This window comes from Ranitomeya variabilis, chromosome 2 (genome assembly GCF_051348905.1).
Source record: "Ranitomeya variabilis isolate aRanVar5 chromosome 2, aRanVar5.hap1, whole genome shotgun sequence".
In the NCBI taxonomy this organism is placed as follows: Eukaryota; Metazoa; Chordata; class Amphibia; order Anura; family Dendrobatidae; genus Ranitomeya; species Ranitomeya variabilis.
Genome location: NC_135233.1, coordinates 825,722,847 through 825,748,473, shown reverse-complemented (window position 1 = coordinate 825,748,473; position 25,627 = coordinate 825,722,847). Strand labels below are relative to the sequence as shown.

General features: G+C 41.1%; 1 protein-coding gene across 2 annotated transcripts; it reads right to left on the bottom strand.

The window, feature by feature from the left end:
- Positions 1 to 1,100: 1,100 nt before the first annotated feature.
- On the bottom strand, positions 1,101 to 25,232 carry LOC143807931 (glutathione S-transferase 3-like). 2 transcript variants are annotated; one of them, XM_077290040.1, is made up of 7 exons: positions 25,109 to 25,232; positions 15,850 to 15,977; positions 15,705 to 15,756; positions 11,942 to 12,074; positions 11,405 to 11,546; positions 6,727 to 6,858; positions 1,101 to 1,518 (listed from the first exon to the last, which is right to left on the bottom strand). In XM_077290040.1, exons 2-7 carry the CDS (start codon positions 15,934 to 15,936, stop codon positions 1,378 to 1,380), a joined length of 687 nt encoding a protein of 228 aa, XP_077146155.1. In that variant the 5' UTR covers positions 15,937 to 15,977; positions 25,109 to 25,232; the 3' UTR covers positions 1,101 to 1,377. The 2 variants fall into 2 exon arrangements, with proteins under 2 accessions (XP_077146155.1, XP_077146156.1); XM_077290041.1 differs by having other exon boundaries at positions 15,850 to 15,992; positions 25,109 to 25,141.
- Between the last annotated feature and the right edge of the window lie 395 nt (positions 25,233 to 25,627).

The window sequence follows — 25,627 nt, the reverse complement described above, 5'->3', positions numbered from 1 at the left end:
ACAGGGACTTGAGGTGACCAGGCCTGTTGGAGCTCTGCTTCAGTGGAAGAGGGGCTTGCTTTGAATTTTCTAAACAACAAACGTTCCTCCTGAGCAGTTGACTTGCGGATCTGGGCTTGTCAAGCACATCTACAGTCTCTTCAAATCTTTTTTTAGTTCTTTGTACTTGATGCTGAGACACATTAAAGGTGCCAGCCACCTCTGCAGTGGATCTGGTCTTCAGCCTCTTGATAATCCAGGCTTTGGTCGCAGGGTGGATTTTTGGCATGTTGTCAGAGCTCAAGTTGCAGTTTAAGTGAAGGTCTGGGGTGCTGGGTTTCTTTTTATGCACACACTAATTAACCGATCATTTACTGAGCACAGGTGAGGATGTAAACTAGGATTGGGTGCATTATATGACCAGGCGACAAAACTTGTCTTGCCAAAATCTGACCATTCTGTGTCCCTTAACTGATCAATATTTCTGCATTGATGGCAATTTATTTTTTTAACCTAAACCACATTTCGGAGTCTTTCAGCTTTCAAAAGAATAATTTATACAACCAATGGGTGAATTTAACGTCAGGTTATAAGCTTTTATTTACATAACATGGATAAGCGACATAACTTCTGTCAAGGAGTGTAGAGTCTCATATAACGCGGTGTATTGTTGCATTTTCTGATGCGGAAGATGTGAGAAGAAGATCTCTTACTTGGAGAAGAGGTGATGGGTGGGAACAGCAGAGTTGTCTGATCTGTGCATTGACTGGACCATATTTTATATGTTGTACAGTAGACGTAAATGGGTTTTTAACCAAGGAGGGCCTAATATGGTTGTGAGCACGGAAGACTAGTTGCCTGAGTGGGAATTTAAGGTTTGTCTCTTCTATATCAATTCATGTTTTGTGTGTAGGATGCCTGATCCAGGGTATGATGCTTTGCAGGTGTATGGCCCGTTGAAATGTTCTGGGGTCTGGAAGATCAATGCCTCCCTTATGGTGTGGAAGTGTACGTGGATACATTCTAACAGCATTTCTCCCCGTCAGAGCTCCTGTGTTGCAGTAAGCCTTGTATTCTTGGTGAGCCTAGTGCCCAAATGACAAATGACAGTAACACCAATATTTATGGTATAAATTTATATTTGAAATTACAAAGAAATTGCAAAAATCTTTGATCTCGTTGATTTGGGTATTTATTCTTTGCCCAATCTGTATACGGTACATGCCACCCATTACACTGACGTCTAATATTTCTGTTACATGATAAGAGGCTTTGTGCACAGTGGTAAATTACAGCTTTCTGTATAGAGGTGGAAGCTTATGATATAGCTATTGTCATTAGAATATAGGTTTCACCAATAATAATTACGGATTATAACTTTCCAGTGCTTGGTCCGTCTTAAGGTGACATAAAATTGTGCATCTGCAGAACAGTCCTCGCGGTCTGTTCATATTTCTTATCGGGCACGGGTTTCCGCTGACTCCCAGGCTTCAGGAAAGCTTTGATGGTAGGAATTTCACTTATTCTCGCTTTGAAGCCCTAAAAAACATAAATAGAATTAGTATAACAACAATATTCAATAAATGGCATCAAGTGGAAACAAAAAAAAGCCAATAAATGTTGTCAGTCTATAAGCCAGTTTTCACAAACAGCAAACAGAAATCTTGAAAATAGCCACAAGTTAAAATCACAAAATAGATTTTAAAAAAGTGTGTGAGCATTTTTTTTATACTTAAAATACACTAACAGGGTGCCATTATGTGCGGTAGTAATGGTGTGGCTGCAGCCGCTTACCCCTTACTAAAGCTACTTTCACACATCCGTTTTTTGCCGTCAGGCACAATCCGGCAAAATTTCAAAAAAAAACAGATCCGGCGAATCACGCAGCTGGATCCGTTTTTTTCCCATAGACTTGTATTAGCTCTGGATGGCCTTCCGTTTTGTCCGTATTGCGCTGGATCTGGCAAAAATTGTGGATCCGGCGGCCGGACAAAACGGACAGATGAGCTGTTTTTGTGTCCGGCGAAAAACCGGACAGTGCCTGATCCGGGGCTGTCCTGCTTTTCCTATAATGAAAGCCTATGGCGCCGGAATCCGTCAATGACGGATTCCGTTTTTTTTCAGCTGCACATGCCCAGAAATGGTATTTTTCTATTCTGGGGTGTCTCTCTCTCTCTGGAACAGGAAGTTCAAACTCTATCTCCGGGTTTAAAAAAGAAACAAAAAAAAAACGGATCCAGCAAAAAATCTGAACTGTTGCATCAGTTTTTCACAATTTGCAAAGGATCCGTTTTTTGAAAAATTTGCCGGATCCTGCCTGACGGCAAAAAACGGATGTGTGAAAGTAGCCTAAGATTGGATCTCTACAAAAAGCGTACTATGTGCCAGTCATGAGAAATCTAGTAAAGAAGCCATATGCAAATCAGACTGGAAGTGCACTGGGGGTGTGTCAATGAAAGCAGTCCAAGAATACTGACACACCTCCAGTGCACTTCCAGCCAGATCTGCATATGGATTGTACACTACATTTATCATGAGTCATGACTGGCACTTCAAACACGTATGCAGTAAGAATACTACTTCTATATGTAAGGATGCTGACAAGTCCCCTTTAAATGCATGTATTTTTTGCTTAAAGGTTTTTGCCATTTAATCTGAGAACAGAATAATTTAGGGGCAGAAAGCCTGATTACAGGGATGTGCCACTTACTGGGTTGTATGCTATAGTTTTAATACAAATCAGTGTTTTATCAGCAGGAGATTATTATTGACTAGATGTCTTGCACCAGCTAATCTGCTTAACCACCACCCCCCTCCACTGATCGACAGCTTGCTGACCATCAGGGGTCAGGGTGGGATTATACACAGAGCAGCATTCTGACCACTTCTACATTTACAGCAGAGAAAACAGGGATTCTACATAAACTGCAGCAAGCAGCCCAGTAAGTGACACATCCCTGGAATAAGTCTCTCTGCCCATACATCACGCAGCTTTCAGAATACATAACAAAAATCTGCTGACAGTTTTCCTTTTAATTACAAATTTTGCACCATTTTCCTTTTGTAGCCTCTGTGTAGATCTGTTACTGGCAGAAGATAACTTATTTCAATTAATTCAATCTTCCTTCTTCATAGCTCCCCTCTGCTGACTTACACTGATGAGCAAAAGGGTTCCTACTAGTGATGAGCGAATATACTCCTTACTCGAGATTTCCCGAGCACGCTCGGGTGTCCTCCGAGTATTTTTTAGTGGGGGTTGCCTGGTTGCTAGGGAATCCCCACATGTAATCAAGCTGGCTAAGAGATGTAAATCATTCAGCTGCGGCGAAGAAAACTAAATCTCGAGCACTAACAAATACTCAGAGACCACCCGAGCGCGTTCGGGAAAACCCGAGCAACGAGTATATTCGCTCATCACTAGTAACAATGTTATGAACTCTTGACTTTCATGCTCCTTTAGTGATGAGCGAGTATACTCGTTGCTCGGGTTTTCCTGAGCACGCTCGGGTGGTCTCCGAGTATTTGTTAGTGCTCGGAGATTTAGTTTTCCTCCCTGCAGCTGCATGATTTGCGGCTACTAGACAGCTTGAATACATGTGGGGATTCCCTATCAACCAGGCAACCCCCACATGTACTCAGCCTGTCTAGCAGCCATAAATAATAAAGCTGAGTCAACAAAAACTAAATCTCCGAGCACTAACAAATACTCGGAGACCACCCGAGCGTGCTCAGGAAAACCCGAGCAGTGAGTATACTCGCTCATCACTATGCTCCATATCTCATTATCCACTTCTGCTTCGAAAGTGAGACTGCCATCATTTTATAGACAATCATCTTGGCTATCTCATACATAAATTTGACCTGTAACTATTTTGCATGTGATTAGTTATGCAGATTCTTGCCATGTCACTGCATTGTTACTGTTTTCCTCCTAAAAATATAAATTTGTATTTTTTAGTTAGTATGTTGTAAATCCACCTTTGGCTTTCAACACTGCCTGAATCTTTCTGGGCATACTATCTATCATATTCAAGCATGTCTCAACCGAAATCTGATCCCTGGTCTCTTCTACACGCTCCCAATGTTGGTGCATACTGGTCGATTCCCTTGGGTATGTGGACAGCTTTTTCTTCACCTCTACCTGCAAGTGTTTGATTGGGTTGATGTCTAGGGACTGTGGGGGCCAATCCACCACCTCTACTTCTGTCACGCCAGGAAAGTAAGATTCACTGCGCGCGACCCAAAGGAAGGAAGGTGAGGGAGCTGGTAAAAGGGAGCGAGGGAAGATGACTCCTCAACATTCACTACCCCCTGTGCGTCATCATGTGCCTAAACCCAGGCTGACCCTGGGTCTTAGCCCTAGATAGTGAGCTGGGCAGCAAGACACTAGGCTTACTACTACAATAACACAGGAAAAAGGACAGACAGGGGAAACACACAAGCAAAATGGAAATCCACAGGAATCAAAAGGAACACAAACCACTCCTCCAAGAAGGCTTCAGCTTCTCCTGGAACATTGCAGCTACTCCATGTAAGTAAGGGGGAAAAAGAGAGGAGAAAAAAAAACAGCAATATTGTTGGCCGAATATATGAACAGAAATGAAGTTAATTAAATAAACAATTGCACAACAAGTGTAAAGGGAAGGGGGTGACACACAAATCACAAGAAGTGCTGTACAAAACTGGGGCGCACAAACATGGACATAGCTGCATATAACCAAATATGTAACATGATTAACCTGATTAAGAAATGAGGATTGCAGACAAGCATAATACTGTCATGATACAGAATAATGAAATAGTAAAGTCCCTGCATAGGAAGCAATGTAAGAAAAACACCAGTCAGCACACATGGCCATATGCAAATGGTCGTAAGTATAAAGAGCTATAGCTATGCACAGGGGCAGCAGGGGTCCCATGAAAGTGCACACCCGCCCCAACGTGCGTTTCGGTCCTGTCCTCATCAGGGGGCATAATTATTTAATAAACTTCATTTTTGTTGATATATTTGGACAACAATATCGTTGTTGTTTTTTCTCCTGCTTCCCCCCCCCCCCATGTTATATGACGATAGGTCCTTTTCAGTCCTTTTTATATTTACATGGCCTTTGCTTTTGATATAAGGTCATTATTAGCAACTATTTACTAGCCATGTGTTTTAGTTGTATGAGCTTTATTTATCTTCATGTAAGTAAGGCACAAGATAGATAAACCTATTAATGGCATGGGAGGAAGCCAGGAGTGAGTTTAAATAGTGAAGGGGGAGTGCACCAATAACCAGCTCAGACCAAAGCCAAATGAAAGCTCAGCAGACTTAAACAAAGGACTCTTAACCCCTTCTATACCAAAGAAAGAGAAAACCTGCACCTCTCATGTGAATGGTCACTAGACTCCAAAGAGGACCTTTGATCAGCTAACCTCTGTGCTCTGCTGATACCAGGGGCATCACAGGTCCCAGCAGAGTGCGGCACACTTGTGACAACTTCATTGTCATTGAACCATTTCTTTGCCAATCTCGACGTATGCTTTGGTTTGTTGTCCTGCTGGAACACTGTCGTCATTTTCATACCCATAATACTTGAGTGTACAAAATAACTCCTCATGGAGAATACTCCTATATAGCCCAGCATAGAGACCACCATCGATCCTGGCCAAGTATCCAACACATTTGGCTGTGAAACAACCCCATATCACCAGGTTTCCTCCACCAAACTTGACTCTTCATGGAGAATACTCCTATATAGCCCAGCATAGAGACCACCATCGATCCTGGTCAAGTATCCAACACATTTGGCTGTGAAACAACCCCATATCACCAGGTTTCCTCCACCAAACTTGACTCTTCATGGAGAATACTCCTATATAGCCCAGCATAGAGACCACCATCGATCCTGGTCAAGTATCCAACACATTTGGCTGTGAAACAACCCCATATCATCAGGTTTCCTCCACCAAACTTGACAGTTCCTTCAATTTCTTGACCCGTTAGCTCCTTTTCCCCTTGTTTCTTCAAGACCCATTTCCAAAAGAGCTGAGTCTATTGAGGCTTCTTCTCCTTTTTTGGGCCACCATTCCAGACTTGTTACATTGCTTGCATGTAGGTTTGCAATCTCAATATTACAAAGCATGTCCACTGTCATGTTTGTCGCACCATAATTGATAGACCTTGGGCGTCCACCTTTTGTCTTTTGAATAGATGGATGGACTTCATTTTGTGCTCTTCCTGGTGTCATGGCACTCACATAGTTGGAAGTCAAATTTATGTATGAGATGGCCAAGATGATTGTCTCTGAAATGATGGCAGTCTCATGTTCATCTCCAAGATCTTTTACCAATATGTAGTATGTGTATTACTAATAATATTAGCAAATACCTCCAATTAGAAATGTAGTATAGTTTTTCTGATTCACTATGTCTCTTTCCTCATGTGAAGGCATTGCAGGACCTTAGGTATCCATGGTTATGTCCACTGATAGTGACAGTTAGCTAGTTGCTAGTGTTCGTAACCATGGATACCTAAGGTCCTGCAGTGCCTTCACATGAGGAGATTGACATAGCGAATCAGAAAAACGATACCACATTTCTAATTGGAGGTATTTGCTATTATTATACTTAAACGTACTACATATTGGGATAGGATCTTGGAGATGGGAACACCCCTTTAAGGTTAGCATGTAAGTACAAGCTTCAACATACTGAATTCTAAGGAAAGACATGGCATTATATCTACAACCCAGATAAACTTGCCTTAAGGAGAGGAAAATTAGTGAGAATATCAGCAGACTTTTCTTCCATCATCATGATAGCCTCCAGCAGTTGCACATCAGCCCAGGTAAACTGATTTCCAACTAGGTAGTTCCCTCCATGCTCTCTTAGGGCCTGCGATTTAAAGAAAGATTCATCTATATGCAGGGCTGCCAACTGTCCAGAAATTCCAGAACAGTCCATAAAAATAAGACTTTTTTTTGCCCTGTCCGTATAGAAAAATGAACGGCGTTCTTGACTTTTTTGAACCTTAAGATAATTATACACTTTGGTTTTTTACTGTCATTATCATCATTTTCCAATTTACAGTGAATGCTAATGTCTACATATCTGAATTCTGGGTGGTAGACATGGATCACTTTTAATAAAAATGACTTATTATGGTTTTCCAATGTGTCCATTAAAAATATTGTCTGTCCGTGAATTTTTGATAAGCTGTCCAGAGAAAATAAAAAGTCAAGATGACAGCCCTGAGTATAGGAGACACATTATCTAAGCAGAATAGAAAGCCATAAAGAACACAATAAAAAAGTATACCATAACATTTACTACAAGCATTAACTAAAATGATGCATTTTCACATAGTGGATCTGCTATAGATTTTACCACCTTCAAAGCAAAAGAGCAGAAAATCACAGGAAGACATCAATCCACATTAACCTCTAGTGTCGTAACTAGATGGGACCCTGCATGTTGGTCAGATGTATGAGCCCTTGCGTGTTATAAATGCTATAAAGAACTAAGTGTTCGTCCCCCACCTTCATTATATAGTAATGTCCCCCACCCTGGACCCCTTCCAGGTATATATGTTCCCCATACTTGGATAACTGTCCCTCATCCTGCTATAAATGTCTGGCATCCTGGGCCCCATCCTGGTATACATGTCCCCTTTCCCAGTAAATAAGTATTTGATACACTACCGATTTTGCAAGTTTTCCCAGCTACAATGAATGGAGAGGTCTGTAGTTTTTATCATAGCTGCACTTAAACTGTGACAGACAGAATATAAAAATATAAAAATAAAAAACAGAAAATCAAATTGTATGATTTTTATATATTTAACTTACATTTTCTAGTATAAATATCCCATTCTTTGCAGGAGAGAAAACTTGAAAAATCGGTAGTGAATCAAATACTTATATTCCCCCTTCCTAGTATAAATGTTCCATATCCTGGTATATGTTCCTCATCATGGTCACATTGCTGGTATATATGTCCCCAATCCTGGTATGCAATGACTTGTATTCACCCCCTTGACTTTTTACATATTTTGTTACATTACATCTGTGTTTAAATATGTTTGTAATCCGATTTGCGTGTGATGCATTAGCACTAAATAGTTTAAGTTGGTGAAGTGATACAAATATAGGCATAAATTAAATGTATGGGATAAATGCAACTAAAAATTGGCATGTGCATATGTATTCACCCCTTTTGTGATGAAGACCCTGAAAACTTTTGATGTAAGCAATTCCCTTCATAAGTCACATCCTTAGTTAAATCCACTTGTGTGCAATCTAAGTGTCACACGTCTGTCAGTAAACTTTACCTTTTCTAAAGGGCCACAGAGGCTGCAACACCAATAACCCCTGTCTGACATCTGACGTACTATCTCGCCGAGGTGACCCGGGCCCGTATGACCACTGACGGGATAGTACGTCATACGCAATCAGCCGCGCTCACGGTGGGAGCGCGGCCGATCGCGGCCGGGTGTCAGATGATTATCAGAGCTGACATCCGGCGCGCTGTTCCAAGCGTCTCCTCCATTCTCCTCCCTGCAGGCCCCGGATCAAAGATGGCCGCGGGGGTCCTTCCGGGTCCTGCAGGGAGGTGGCTTGCGATAAGTTCCTTAGGTGGTCTAGTTTCCAAAATGGGCTCACTTGTGGGGGGTTTCCACTGTTTAGGCACATCAGGGGCTCTGCAAACGCGACATGGTGTCCGATCTCAATTCCAGTCAATTCTGCGTTGAAAAGTCAAACTGTGCTCCTTCCCTTCTGAGCTCTGCCATGCACCCAAACAGTGGTTTACCCCCACATATGGGGTATCAGCGTACTCAGGACAAATTGCACAACAACTTTTGGGCTCCACGTTCTCCTGTTATCCTTGAGAAAATAAAAAATTGGGGGCGAAAAATCATTTTTGTGAAAAAAAATATGATTTTTTATTTTTCCGGCTCTACATTATAAACTTCTGTCAAGTACTTGAGGGTTCAAAGTGCTCACCACACATCTAGATAAGTTCCTTAGGGGGTCGACTTTCCAAAATGGTGTCACTTGTAGAGACTTTCCACTGTTTAGGCACATCAGTGGCTCTCCAAACGCGACGTGGCGTCCTCTTTCAATTCCAGCCAATTTTGCATTGAAAAGTCAAATGGCGCTCCTTTCCTTCCAAGCTCTGCCATGCGCCCAAACAGTGGTTTACCCCCACATATGGGGTATCGGCGTACTCAGGACAAATTGTACAACAACCTTTGGGGTCCACTTTCTCCTATTACCCTTGGTAAAATAAAACAAATTGGATTTTAAGTAATTTTTTTGTGAAAAAAAAGTTAAATGTCCATTTATTTTTTTTTAAACATTCCAAAAATTCCTGTGAAGCACCTGAAGGGTTAATAAACTTCTTGAATGTGGTTTTGAGCACCTTGAGGGGTGCAGTTTTTAGAATGGTGTCACTTTTTGGTATTTTCTATCATATAGACCCCTCAAAGTGACTTCAAACTTTGGGTGTTGATCCAGGGAACTAGTCTGATTGCCGTATGTGGAGTTGGGAAGGAATTTTTTTCCCCAATGTGGAGCTTACTCTTTGCCACATGTTTTTTTTTTGCCTTCCTCTGGATCAACATGTTAGGGCATGTTAGGTTAGGCTATGGGTTGAACTAGATGGACTTTAAGTCTTCCTTCAACCTTAATAACTATGTAAATGTGATGTGGTCCCCATCTTCCTCCAATCCCATGGCGCGCAGCATCCTCTTCTTCAGCATGGAAATGCATTCACTGCCATGTCACGCCAATATATGCTGCCGGCCTCTGATTGGCCAGTGCAATGTACTGCAATACACTTCAGCTGGATGTGTGTCCTAAGACTCACATTCAGCTGAAGTGGACGCTGGCGTCACTTGGCCCTCCTCCTGAACGGGTCCTCCTCTACGACCATGATTGTTACGCACCTGTTTACCACACAAATTTGGAGCCGTCCTAAATGTCATTTCAGTTTTTCATATGTATGCAGATACAGCAATGATGCAATATCCTAAAGTGACTGTAGAGGACAGTGTACAAAGAATAACATTTCAAAAGGAAGCTGTTCGACTTTTGTACATTTCTATATTTTGATATTTGGCTACACAGACACCTTTTCTGCTGACAGTTGAAGTGACGGATTACAACACCCTGCATTCCTTCTAACTGCAACTGCAGTGCTACAATCACTCTGTGTAGCCCATGCATTTTTTTTTAATTTTAAACCCTTTGTCATTCCGCTGCTCACAGATTTTTGTCATCTTATTTCCATTGGGAAAATGTATTGTTTTGCATGTACTAGTCTTTCCCTTTTTTACAGATCTGCAAAAACATCCAGCCACTATCACAGTCGGCAGACATAATGTATCCAATCAACATTAGGATGTATCTTTATTGGAATTTTAATAGGAAAAGTTCCTTTTAATTGTTTCATTTTCATTTTTTTTCATCTTCTCATTTTCACATAGCAATTATTCTTATGATCCTGTATGGCATAATGCAACAACCCCAACAGTGCCCCAAAGTATTGCTTCTCTTATATGGGCCTAAGGGATCTTTTGTGCCCTCTCCATGGCCCATGTCGGACCGCCTCCCCTACAGCCACTAAGTTGTGTCCCTGGTGTTTTGATGTTATTCAATTATTAAAATATTAAAGGAGATGTCCAAGAATGAGAAAAAAATTTGCAGCCACTACTTCACTGCCGAATTGTGGCAGGATAATAATAATATTTTTTATTGATATAGCGCCAACATATTCCGCAGCGCTTTACAATTAAGTAGTGACATATATGGGCAAGGATGCGTGGCTCATGCAACCTCGGTTTGAGGTTTATATTTCCTGTAGTACAGGCACAGCTAATGCCGTGATTACAGTCGGGGTGGGGTAGATTTACTATGAGATTATTATACGGAGGGTGGTGCAATCTGCACTATATGTAATAATAACCCCCCTCCAGACAGTAACCCTGGAGTTAGAGGCACTACATGTAATAATCTCATAGGGAGCGCTTATTATATGGTGCTCAGTTGCACTTTTTGGCTCTGTAGTGCATATAGTAGATCAGGCTGTCAGTCAAAGTGCCGGAACATGCCAACAACTGCCGCTAAAGGTGATGTGATCATTGACTGTAAGCGCGCCGGCCGCACCTCTATGACTGAAAGCCAGTGACTCCTGGGAAGAAAAAAATTAATTTTCTCCTGGGAGTCGTGCTTTTTACACAGGGGTAAGGCGCCACTAAAATCCACCATTAACCCAGAGATTAACCGTATATGTGCAGGTTAAAGCTTAATTTAGATTTTCTAGTAGATCAGTGGAAGAGAAAATCAAATTCGGAGAGATGGGAATAACCCTTTAACCTGTATATAGACTATTGAAAGTTGTGATATTTAAGGTTATTTCAGATTAGTGATAAAGGCTTTACCTTCTCATAACTTGGAAAGTATCTGGTTTTTGCCTTCTGCAAAATGTTATTGAGGTGTCCAGCTTTTAGTTCTGGCTGAAAAAACGGGTACCGCATCATGGACTCCATGAGATCGTTGGTGCCTCCCACATACATATCTATTCTAAGGATATGAGAATAAATTATATTAAGCACCACAGTCATATATTAGCAGTTTATATTGGCAGTATGTGCATTGTAGCCTGTGACAATTCTCAGGGATTACTAACTATAGTGCACCCATAGACATGCATAGGGCCTTTACTATACCTCCCCTTTATATGGAGGCATACATAGATATTCTGTTGGATCCAGGTACTTTTGCGACCTGCACCATCACGATGTGTGTGCATGAGGTGTGGAATGGCAATGTATATATAGAACATGATGGTAAACGGACAGTCTTATATGACTGGTATGGGAATCAGAATTATTGCTTCATAAATTAAGTTTGGTTGGACTGGTGTTTGGTAAGAAAAAAAAAACAAGTTAATAAAATTTAATAAAATTCAGTCTTACAGAACTCTCTCCTTCAGGTCCTTCCCGTGAAGGTTATACTTTGAGGCAATGTATTGGAGAATTGCATTAGTCTGGACAAGCTTCATCCCATCAATTTCCACCATTGGTACTTGTTGAAACAGCAAGGCTCCATCTGAAAAAAAAAATATAAAAGCTAAAGTGGCAAAAATTAAACAAGCACCAAATCTAACAAAATAACTGATAAAAGGCACACATTTACAAAAACGATGTTTTTAAAAAAACAAAAATGGTTATGTTCTCCTTTGAGCATCATTATCTATCTATCTACTTACTTAAAGTGATGTCTAACTCCTCTCACGTCAGCATCCAGCGTTCAGAGGTGCTGTTGACATGGGGTCTGTCAGACCTTGGCAACGTATCATGCAAGCCCAATAGAACTTGTGCATGTGTCCTAGGTACATGCAGGGGAGAACATAGAAATCTGGGGACACCATAGCAAACGTCTGGATTGGGGACCACTGTAGGCCGCCAGCTACCACTAAACAACAATTGGCTTCCTGTGATGCTGCCCCATGGGGTGACAGAGGTCCACTCTGTCTAGTCCTTTAGATGCAATGTCGAACTGCATCCATGTCATCTAAGGCCTCTTTCACACTTCTGTCTTTCATCCCCCCATCATAATGCGTCGTTTTGTGAAAAAAAGGATCCTGCGATTCTGCCCGCAGGATGCGTTTTTTTCTCATAGACTTGTATTAGCGACGGATTGTGACGGATGGCCACACATTTAATCCGTCGTGCACTGGATCCGTTGTAAAATTGCTGTCTGTCGGGCGGCGAAAACACACAGAGGAACGTTTTTTCTGCACGTCGGAAAATCGCTCAGCAGCGTCGCTAACTGTGAAAAGCAGGAATCCTGCGACGGATGCTGTCTTTTCAAACGGAGAATGCGTGGAAGAATTTCCCGTCAGAGAAATTCTCTCTTGCTCTCTCTCTCTCTCTTTTTACTATTGATGCTGCCTATGCAGCATCAATAGTAAAAAGATATAATGATAAAAATAAAAAAAAATTAAAAATCGCAATATTCTCACCTTCCGGTGTCCCGCGCAGCGTTACTGATGCTCACGATGCTCCCGGCAACTGCCTTTCCCAGTAATGCCTTGCGAAATGACCCGATGATGTCGCTACGTCATCAGAGGTCACTGCACGCAAGGCATTACTGGGAACGCCAGCTGCCAGGAGCATCGCGAGCATCGGTAATGCTGCGCGGTACGTTGAAAGGTGAGAAAGTAGCGATTTTTTTATTTTGTTTTTTATTTTTAACATGGGTTGTGTTGTGTATGCGTTTTCGCAAAACTGCTGCGAAGACGCATACACAACAGGTGCACATAGCGTCGACGGGTCCATCAGAAAGACGGGCCCAGTGCACACGTTTTTTACAATCTGCACAGGATCCGTCATTTCAACATTTTGACGGATCCTGTGCAGATTGTAAAAACGGAGGTGTGAAAGAAGCCTTAGGACTCGGAGTTTGCTTCAATCAGAGCTTACACAAATCCTAGCAGTTACTGGTGTGGGTCTCCTGTGTAACACTGCAGGCACCTGCAAGAGTTAAATCCATATAAATCCTCCTTACTTTTGGGAGAAATACATGGCAGACTTCAGAAGTAGGTAGACGCCGCAGGGGATGGGGCTCTTCGGCATTGTGTGGCCTGCTCATAACTTCATAGCATTTACATTATGTCGCCTGCCACAATTGTTGGTACATCACTGAGTGCATGACATCGGCAGGCTGTGAAATGAACCCTCTCAAACTGTCTGAAAGACTCCATGTCAGCAGTACCTTTCAGCTCCTGATGCCGAAGTGACAGCACTGGACAATCCTTTAAAAAAGCAGTGTACATTTTTGTAACAACCTTACAATACACTAGATTTGTGCTACACTGCCTATTAGGCGGGGATCACACACAGCGAGATACGGCCGAGTCTCGCAGGTTAAAACCCAGCTCTGGCGCCGGCACTCCAGAGCGGAGCATGCGGCCGCACAGCAATACATGGAGCTGCACGCTCCGCTCCGGAGTGCCGGTGCCAGAGCTTGTTTTTAACCTGCGAGACTCGGCCGTATCTCGCTGTAGTGTGACTCCGGCCTTAGGCTGGGTTCACATGAGCATATAAAAAAAATCTTTTCAGAGTTTCATCCAGAAAAGTTGGACGATTTTTTTTCTCACTTGTCATCTTTGTGCAGTCCGTATACAATCAGTTTTTGACAGCAGCTAACCATTTACCATTTCCTATGATATAGAACTGCAATGTATCCTTAACCCCATTACAGCCCATGACAATATCTGACAGTGTCATTTAACATACACACGCCAGAAGCACGTCATAAGACACGTCACATGATCGCAGGCCGCCGATGAATAGCAGACCCCTGGTTGTCATTGCCAATCTCCATGGCGGTCTCAAGAAGAGACCATTGAAGCAAGTAAAGAGTGTAAAAAAGTTTTTACAATTTTTTGTAAAAATATAAACGTTCAAATCACCTCCCTTTTGCCCCATTCATAATAAAATGTAAAAAATTTAAATGCCAGAATTCCTTTTTTTTGGTAGCCGCAACATTCTAATAAAATGCAATAATGGGCATCAAAAGATCTACCCCGAAATGGTATCAATAAAAAGTCAGCTCGGCACACAAAAAATAAGCCCTCACCCAACCCGACATCATGAAAGATGGAAACGGTACAGGTTTCGGAAATGTTGCAATCTTTTTTTTAGATTTGTTTTCATTACTTATATAAAAAAGAACCTAGACATGTTTGGTATCTGTGAACTCGTAATGACCTGGAGAATCATAATGGTAGATCAGCTTTAGCATTTAATGAACATGGTAAAAGAAACACAAAAAACAATTGTGGAATTGCACTTTTTTTGCAACTTCACCACACTTGGAAATGTTTTCCTGTTTTCCAGTACTCTATATCTTAAAACCAATGGTGTCGTTCCAAAGTACAACTTGTCCCGCAAAAAACAAGCCCTCAGAAGGCCATATTGATGGAAAAATAAAAATGTTATGGCTGTGGAAAAAAAAGGGGAACAAAAATGAAATTGCAAAAATCGGAAAACCAAAGATGGTGAACGGGCAAAAAATTGTATTTTATACTGTGTCTCCATATGGCATCTTATTTTTCACACAGATCTGGTCAAAGAACAAAAATCGCTCATCTGCACTGTCCTATTGAATAGCATTGATCCGATTGCGGTCCTTTTTTTTTTAATGGACAGAACTCAGACCGAAAAGAATGAAAGCCCTGATGCTAATATGAATGGAATGGAAGGGAAGGCCGGCCATGCAGTATCCCTGAGATACAATGTCCCCCACTAGTGACCGATACACAGTCCTCATAAATACAGTATATTATACACTCTCAATGCTGAAATTATAACACAAAGAAGAAATAATCACGGAGTTATGGAAATCACAGGATGGATAAAGTGTTAATGATCCGCAAAGGATGACAACATGGGAACAACATGTTCCAGACATCTTGCTTTATTTCGTCTATCGATCCTGTGATTTCCATTGCGCCATGACTTTTACTTGTAAGTGCTACAATTTCATTTTTGGATTTGGTGTCCACTTTCGGACATTACTTTGACCCAAGACATTGCTACTTGTGAAATACCAGCAATGTCTGTATTCAGTGAAGACATCTGCACAATATAAAACTAGAGGAAATACTAACGCCTCCATTCCGAGGCCAACAGCCGCGTGAGAGGTACAGAATTGGGGGAAAGTTAAGAATACCTCGAACCATTGCTTCATACTGTTCTCTTGTTTCCAAAAATTCTTCTTCAAACTGGAAAACAAAACAGAAAAAAATCCTTAAAAAGTCATTTTACTTGATGGTTAAGAATACTAAAACTGTGATACATTTTAATGCAATACGAACCTCCACCCCGGCGGCAGCAAGCAGCCAGCGGATGGACTCCATTTTACCTCTTCCATTCAAATAGTAGAGTTTGGGTTTTGCAGACATCTTTCAGTTTCTTGCAGACGGTGAGGAGACGAGAACACCGGCTATAGCAAAAGACGCTTTTTAGATGATAAGGTTAGCGAAGTACGGTATGAACTCGGCATCAATCAAGGTAAATATCAACAAGTCATAATAATTGTTGAAAACTAATAAAAAATATTCCATAGGGAAAACATAACAGGTTTGTCCCTACTTTGTACGTGGCTGATCTGAGAATGTGGATGACCAGTGGAGGTCTCTGGCCTGAAAGTGAGTGCAATACAACAGTCACAGTACACTACATTGAGTGTTTGTGGGGTGCCAGGGCGTGGAGAAGCAGCAGCTCGCCCAAGGCTACCGCCCTGGGCACCTTACATTGTCAGTAACAAGCCTATTGATCCCTTGCACTTGGTGCTATAATGTCCATGTTGAGGAGTGTATGTTCCATTAAAGTAAGGTTACGTAGAGCCTTAACATGCCTATATATTTTAACCAATCCAAAATAAAACATGACTTTTTAATTGTTAAATTACAAATGAGTAACTAATGCAAATCATGTTTAAGTGCACATTAAAATTACACTCTGTTTCTTATTGCCTATACCTTTGCTATTGTACTTGAGTCATTCAATTGTAATATGCATATGCAGCTACATAGGTGTACAGCTCCAAATGGCCTCAAATTGTATAACTAGCTTAAAGCAAAAGGATTACTGTCCATTATCTCGCCATCGGGGATTGTATTCTATTTTATAATGTCTAATGACCAAAGGAACAAGGTGCTATCAAAAACAGGAAAGAGCCCTCCCAATATGTTTCACCCTCACCGGCTTCATCAGGATGTTGAGGCAAATACTGATAAAGGGGTTGGATAATGCCTTATCAGACACATGTAATCCATTAAGAGGCTGCGCACCGCTTAATAAATCTGGCGCGTCTGACTCCAGCATGTTCCCCTTATCAAGACCGGCGTGAACAACGTTGGTCTGACTAATCGGGCTCTTAATCAGTAAGCAAACCAAGTCCAACATAAAGATTCTTTCTTATACCTTTGTGTCTTCTTTCATCTCTAGCTGTCCCTCTGTGCATCCAGCTTCACACAGCTGATAGGTTCCCATCCTTACACTGCTAAAACTACATTTCCCAGCAGCACCCTGCTTCTCCTCTGTGCTTCAGATACCCAACTCACTCTCCTTTATGCTTCTATCTAGCTCCATCTCTCTAAGTTGATGTCACAGAGCTATGCTGGATACTAGCTGACAAACAAATGTGTAAAATAGCACAGGTTTCTGGTACAGCTGTACTATACAGTGCTCCACCACCGATATTTAGTACATAATCAGCCTAATCTATGCTTAGAATACACTCTATTCTTCTGCACGCATTCTTCCTGTACACAAGTCTGCTTGAAGGATTTTATCTTCTGCCATCTACATCAACTTCGATGCATATGTCTTTTATAACATTGCTCTATCAGGGTATGTGCCCACAACATCTTTTTGGAGGTGGGTCCTTTTCGAAAGTCACCCAAAAAATTAACAAATGCATTTCTATGTAAAAACAACTTGCTGTTCATATGTTCAGTCTTTTGAGTGTCTTTTAATGACTTCAGGTCTCCAAAGAAGTCAAGCAGTTAAAATAAATGAGCTGACCATTCTACAGGCATTTTCCACTCCATATTTCACAGTACCAGTTAATGGGAAGGCTCAAAGGTCACTTGGAAAACGCCTGGGCGTATTTTGAGCCTTTTATTAGCTAGCAGTTTCTTCATGGTTGAATGGAATTAAAAAAAAAAAAAACAGAAACCACCAGTACAAAAGATACCACAAAAATACTGGAAAAACAATAAAAAAAAACTCACCGGTGGTTAAAAACATCATAGAAGTGCTCATAAGAGTATGTTGAAACTAATTTTTTTATACACACACCCCCTCAAATTACAAAAAAAAACAACAAACTAAAAGAATTCATGTGCACATACCCTTTTTTAAACTTGGGATAACCTACCGAGTTTTCCAAGTACAAAACGCATCAAGAATCTTTTTTTTGTCATAAGGAGTCATTTTAATCAGTTTTTCAGTCATTTCCTGAGTGTTTTTTTTTTTTAAATGATTTTGGCTGCTGGTGTATTTATGGAGGGTTATTTTCATGTTTTTTAGGAGTTTATTTATTTTTTTTTGCCCTAGAATTCCAGATTTTTTTTTTCACTCCATAAAATAAGGAAGAAACGTCTACTCGCTCTTAAAACAAAAATGATGGCAAAACGCTCAAAAAAAGACCTGGGTGTCTTGTGAGCTTTTTTAATTGACTTCCGTTGTAAAGTACAGGGAATCTTCAGAGCGGAAAATGCCACAAGAATGGACACATTACTTCTTTTAACCACTTGATAATACTGAACAGGTGAAAAGATGTTTAAAATACTGAACATATGAACAGCATGTCGTTTCTCTATAGAAATGCTTTTGTCCATTCTTTGAATAATTTTTGAAGAATTTGTTTGAAGGGTATGTGCACACAATTTCTTTTTCAGACAGATTCCATATAGTTTAATCCCTATCCGACATGTGCCATAATAGTATGCACATGTCGGCCTCCCCCTGTTGTGCCCGCAACAGCCGCGGGTGGAATCGAGATCCACCCTCGGCTGTTAACTAGTTAAATGCCGCTGTCAATCTTACAGAAAGCGCGTCACTAATCCCGCCCTTCGGTGACACAGTCACATGATCATGGGTGCCGATATGTCCGCATGACAACCAGTGGCCTGCAGCAGACCTCTATGGATGTCATTGCTAGATTGCTATGAGCACCACCCTGTGGTCAGTGCTCACAGCAAGTGAGCATTTCTGCTACTCGCAGGCGATCTGATCATCTCCTGTGTGTTGCAGAGGCGATCAAAGTACTGCAGCTTTTAGTCTCCCATGGAGACAACTGAAGCATGCCAAAAGTTAAAAAAAAGTTTTAAAAAATATTAAAAACATAAAAAGTTCAAATAACCCCCCTTTTGCCCCATTAAATATAAAACAATAAAAAAAGTCAACCATACACATATTTGGTATCGCTGTCTTCAGAATTGCCCGATCTATTAATGCAAATAGAATTAACCCTGATCGCGATGAGAAAAAAATTAAAAATGCCAGAATTAAATTTTTTTATCACATTGCAATGAAATGCAGTAACGGGTGATCAAAGATGGTATCTACACCAAAATGGTATCAACAAAAAGGTACGCTCGTCGCGCAAAAAATAAGCCCCAACCAACCCGAGATCGATCACAAAAAATGGAGACGCTAAGGTGTCTTTGAAATTTGTTAAAACAAATTTTAGATTTTTTTCTTCACCACTTAAAAAAGAACCTGTACATGTTAGGTGTCTATGAACTTGTAATGACCTGGAGAATCATATTGATAGGTCAGATTAGGCATTTAGTGAACATGGTAAAAAAAAACAACCCAAACATCTGTGGAACTGCACTTTTTTTTATAATTTCATCGCACTTGGAATTTTTTTCCCCATTTTCCAGTACTTGATATGTTAAGAAAGTACAACTTGTCCTGCAAAAAAGCAAAAATCAAGCCCTCACGTGTCCATATTGACTGAAAAAAAAAATTATTGCTCTGAGAAGAAAGGGAGCAAAAAACAAAAACGTAAAAACAGAGAATGCCCCAGGGTTAAATTATAGTAAAAGCAATGCCGACGGCAGAGCAGCAGTAAAAATGATTGGGGAACTGCCAGTGAAGCCGCTACAGGGAAAAGACTGCCGGCTTTTTCCTGAAGCATGTTTGCTGCATAGGAAAACCTTGGCAGGTCCACGAACATTTTAAAGATGTTGTGGGCATATACCCTACCCTTGAGTATCTCTTTTTTTTTTTTTTTCCACTAGGAGATTTTTCAAAGCATCTACAGCGAGAAAAAAAATTCTGCAAACTCCTCATATGAACAACAAAGTAAAATCCCACAGAAATGAATAGGAAAGGTTTTCAGTGAGAATTTTGGAGATGCTCCAATCAAAACAACTCCTCTGCACATATTCTTAGGATGAGTTCACAAATCCTTAGGGTCTGTCTTAAAACATTTTATAAACAGAAGGCACTTAAGGAAACTCTTGTTCTCTGGAATTTGTAGCCCTGAAGCATCTTGTTTTGCTTTTTTCAACATTTTCTGAGCGTTTTTGCAGTTTTTTTTTGCTGCCAGCATTGTTTTTGGTGATTTTTCCAGTATTTTGACAACATTTTGCGAACTCCATTAAGCAGTGAGTTAAATGCTAGACTTTATTTTGTTGCTAAAAAAGCACAAAAAATGGTTATCTTCCAAGCATCTTTTTAGCTTTTCCATTGGCTTGCATTGTAAGTTTTGAGCGTCTTCCTTGTGGAAAATGCCTTAACAATTGACATATTACTTCTTTTAAACACATGGTGTCTTTTGAAAGCCAGAGTGCTTAAAAGAAGCTCAAAAGCCTGAACATATGAGCAGTATGTCGTTTTGTGTAGGAATGAATGTTCTTTTTTGAACATTTTCTTTAGCGTTTATTTGCGGCGTTTGCTTCCTTTGCAGGGCTGCCATACGGGCATTACTGCCCTTACTCGTGTAAGGAGTCCAGTGAGTAGAAGCAAAAATATGGCCCTGACCCAATTCGGGTCTCCACCTCTTCTGCTCACCGGGCCCCAGAGTATAATACTGTACCGCACTTTCCTGGTGCTGCCCAGCCCTCACATTAGAACGGCAGAGCAGCTCCAGAGAAACTTCCTCCTTCTCTTCTGTGACGCACTGGTGATGCCTCCTATGCGATGATGTCATTGCGTACGCGCCAGCATGTATGTGTGCCACTCGACAGAAGTGCCTGCAGGGGCTCATATGAGAGGTATGAAAACTTAAAAAAAAATGAATTAAATGAGTGTGGGGAAGTGATGATGATGAAGTGAGGGTGGGTGATGGGGGACAGTGAATGATAATGAAGTGAGGGTGGGGGACAGTGAATGATGATGAAGTGGGGGATGGGGGACAATGAATGATGGTGTATTGAAGTGGAGTAGCACAAATAATGATGAATTAGGGTGGAGGACAGCAAATGATGAATTGAAGGTGGGGGGAGTAAATGATGATGTATTGAGACTGTGGGGTGGGTGGACAGTAAATGATGATGAATTGAGGGTGGGGGAGAGTAAAGAATTATGTACTGAAGGTGGAGAACAACAAATAATGATGAATTGGGTGTGGGGGAAGCAAATAATGATAAATTGAGGGTGAAGTAGAGTAAATGCTTTCAGTGTGAGGGAAAGCAAATGATGCTGTATTGAGCGTGGGTGTCACCAAATGATGAGGAATTGAGGGTAAGGGAGAGCAGTTGATAATTATTAGAGGGTGGGGGTGGGAGAGAGGATATGGCATAATGAATTGAGGTGGAGAGGGCATGTACATATAATGAATCAGGAAGAGTGTGAGGTACAGAGTGGAGGAAAAAGTAGAGGTGCTTTGAAGGAGTGAAGGATGCCACTGGACAGATCACGTAGAATCCCACCGCTGCCACCACATATGAATAACCCTCACCCCGCCTGATGTCACTATTACGTCAGAAGCATCTTTATTACTTATCAATAAAACCTTAGTACATAAATACCTTAATAATATAACACCAGCACCACAAAAAGACAAATACAACCAGGGGGGGTGCCTATCCCTATACTGGCCTATCTCAACCTGCCTACTTGCGGAGGTTGGCACCCTAACCCTGCGCAGTGGCGCCCCCGCTCCTCGATGGCTCACCCTGCTACCCCTGCTGGGCCCTATAGTGGCAGGGGGTGAGGAAGATGGTGAATAGGCAGGTGAGAAAGAAAGATGTGTGTGTGCGCAATGTCATATGCGTACTGAGAGAATTTCTTCTTAGCTGCATAAACTAGGCAAATACTGTGTTCTGCAACTATTATGTTCTGCTACTAGATGATAATTCAGACTACCCTAGGTTATGTAGATGTCACTAATATAACCTTACAGAAGAAATATATCTTAACTGAGTAACCTGATGCTCTTTTTGTAGGATACTTTCTATGCCCTCACAATTCTTGGATTTGAATAGTGCAAAAGAGAATTCTTGGGTTCAAATAATGCAACAAAGAGGATGCACTGCATATATAATTATTTTTCTATCTAGAGAAGCTATAGATTTATCCCTTCAGCTAATGTGTATAGTATATGCCTATGGACCCACATACAATATACAATGCCCCATATTTATCATAATTTGTTCATGCATAGATGACTGCAACGCACACAATTAAGGCGGCAGAAAGACAATTGCACACTCCTAGGCCAGAAAAATATATAACAAACAAAAACCACCACCCTAAAAAACAATCACATGTATCATGGATGAATAGCAATTCACAATAACCCGAGCCAATTGGCCATGTATTCAATCAACTCAAATGTGGCTACCAAGCCACACATCTCATTAGTACCTATATCAGGTTGAGATAAATATCTCTTTCTCTACCAAGACACATGTCTCATCAGTGTCTGTACCAGGTTGAGATCAATGTCTCTTTCTCGACGCGTTTCCCCTCTGCCGAGGTTCATCAGGAGAAAATGAAAACCAGGGTACTTATCTCGTTGCTGCGTATACCAGCCAGAGATGAATGAATGCCATAAAGTGGTAGGGACAATCCCCTTGCGGTGTGATGCCAAGCATGGCATCACACCGCAAGGGGATTGTCCCTACCACTTTATGGCATTCATTCATCTCGTGGCTGGTATACGCAGCAACGAGATAAGTACCCTGGTTTTCATTTTCTCCTGATGAACCTCGGCAGAGGGGAAACGCGTCGAGAAAGAGACATTGATCTCAACCTGGTACAGACACTGATGAGACATGTGTCTTGGTAGAGAAAGAGATATTTATCTCAACCTGATATAGGTACTAATGAGATGTGTGGCTTGGTAGCCACATTTGAGTTGATTGAATACATGGCCAATTGGCTCGGGTTATTGTGAATTGCTATTCATCCATGATACATGTGATTGTTTTTTAGGGTGGTGGTTTTTGTTTGTTATATATTTTTCTGGCCTAGGAGTGTGCAATTGTCTTTCTGCCGCCTTAATTGTGTGCGTTGCAGTCATCTATGCATGCACAAATTATGATAAATATGGGGCATTGTATATTGTATGTGGGTCCATAGGCATATACTATACACATTAGCTGAAGGGATAAATCTATAGCTTCTCTAGATAGAAAAATAATTATATATGCAGTGCATCCTCTTTGTTGCATTATTTGAACCCAAGAATTCTCTTTTGCACTATTCAAATCCAAGAATTGTGAGGGCATAGAAAGTATCCTACAAAAAGAGCATCAGGTTACTCAGTTAAGATATATTTCTTCTGTAAGGTTATATTAGTGACATCTACATAACCTAGGGTAGTCTGAATTATCATCTAGTAGCAGAACATAATAGTTGCAGAACACAGTATTTGCCTAGTTTATGCAGCTAAGAAGAAATTCTCTCAGTACGCATATGACATTACGCACACACACATCTTTCTTTCTCACCTGCCTATTCACCATCTTCCTCACCCCGCCACTATAGGGCCCAGCAGGGGTAGCAGGGTGAGCCATCGAGGAGCGGGGGCGCCACTGCGCAGGGTTAGGGTGCCAACCTCCGCAAGTAGGCAGGTTGAGATAGGCCAGTATAGGGATAGGCACCCCCCCTGGTTGTATTTCTGTCTTTTTGTGGTGCTGGTGTTATATTATTAAGGTATTTATGTACTAAGGTTTTATTGATAAGTAATAAAGATATATGGTTTTAATAATAAGGGGAAACCTCTGTGAGACAAATAGTAATAATTCCTCTGCTTCAATTACGTATATACTGTATTTACGTCAGAAGCATCACAGAAAACAAATGGGTGAGCGTGGATATAATCTGCGCTGCCAAATAACTGAAGGTCCGGACGTATTTTCATAAATAATAATAATCTTTATATAGCGCTAACATATTCCGCAGCGCTTTACAGTTTGCACATATTATCGCTGTCCCCGATGGGGCTCACAATATAAATTCCCTATCAGTAGGTCTTTGGAATGTGGGAGGAAACCGGAGAACCCGGAGGAAACCCATGGAAACATGCAGAGAACATACAAACTCCTTGCAGATGTTGTTCTTGGTGGGGTATGAACCCAGGACTCCAGCGCTGCAAGGCTGCTGTGTAACCACTGAGCCACCGTGTTGCCCTAAAGAAGTGTGGTGGTTTATTCTATGCGTTTTGAAATTCTATGACTTCTTCAGGAAGCACCTGAAGATGTGGTGCTTCAGTAATTTTGCAGCGCAGATTATATCCACGCTCACCCATTTTTTTTCTAGTCTGGTCACTTGTGGACCTGTAGATCTGCTGCAGCGGATAATCCTACATGCTATAATAATAGCTCTATCTGGTGAGTACAATCTAATTGTATTTACCCCAATTTCTCGGATAAGACCGTATTTTGCGCTATTCTCTCCAGCAGTATTCGTCAGAAGGATCACGTAATGCGGTCTCCCCACTTGCACCGATGTGACATTCTAAACCCTCTGGGGACACGTAAGGTCAGCTTGGTATAGTTTTACACAGACAAAAGCTGATGGGCATGCATGTGATATTGTGTTCAATGGGAACTGTTAATGTGTGATTGGTGAGGACTGGTTTATTGGTGTAGAAGTGGAGTTTTTCCCAGAGTGTAAGGTGGGACTGTGGAAGGTTTGAGGCATGGAAGTGGAACTGGAATGGAACCTGGGCGGAGTTTCAAAGGGGCCCAAAATTTTGCCAGTATGGGGCCCTGAAATTCTTGGTGGCAGTCCTGTCACTATGTGTTATGTATACTACATTTTATTATTAATCACACGCTCAGAAGAGGAAAATTTGTCTGTATAGTTATGCAACTATGGAAATTTGCTTACAATTAAGTAAAAAGTCTATACTTTTTAACATCTTTACAAAAGGGAACTCTAGACCTTTAACTTTTTAGGGGATTCTGGACAATGCTTAGAATTTAATGCAAAGTCATATGGCCAAATAGATGTAATTTTATAATGTGAAATTGTGCTTCCCCATGAGACTAATAATGCCATATCTAGAAAGAGACACCCCAAAAGTAATCAACTCCCAGATTACAGCCAGAAGGGATAATTCAAAGTGGAAACTCTCCATAAAGTAAGCAATGAAATACTCACAGACTGTAAAGTCAACAATCTCGCTTTTCTTTCATGGTCAGCTCCAGATCTGCTATTTGTAGCAGTAGGGAAGGGGAGTGTTCATCTGAATACACAGCTTTCTACTCAGGACAGCTCAGCACTGGCAGTGCCAAAACTTGCTGCTTAAAGGGAACCAGTCACTAAAAAAATGCTATTAACCTGCAGATACGGGGTTAAACTACAGGTTAAGGCCGGCCTCACACTTGGCATAAGACAATACGCCACGTATTATACGTCCGTACTACGGCCGTAATACGGAGAAATGTTCCCAAAATATTGATCAGTAGTCAGGGTGTGTCAGCGTATTTTGCGCATGGCATCCTCCGTATGTAATCCGTATGGCATCCGTACTGCGAGATTTTCGCGCAGGCTTGCAAAACCGACATCTAATGGATTTATGTGCTCAAATGTTCGGGAAAACATATATACAGTATATATATATATATATATCTATATATATATATATGTCATTGAGACACATATATATATATTCTGTAT

Bases quoted from the DNA above. Each gene is read 5' to 3' on its own strand.
- LOC143807931 (XM_077290040.1), bottom strand. From the start codon at position 15,936: ATGTCTGCAAAACCCAAACTCTACTATTTGAATGGAAGAGGTAAAATG. The intron at 15,757-15,849 runs GTTCGTATTGCA...TTTGTTTTCCAG, and splicing joins TTGCTGCCGCCGGGGTGGAG to TTTGAAGAAGAATTTTTGGA. The intron at 12,075-15,704 runs GTATTCTTAACT...TTTTTTTTTCAG, and splicing joins GTATGAAGCAATGGTTCGAG to ATGGAGCCTTGCTGTTTCAA.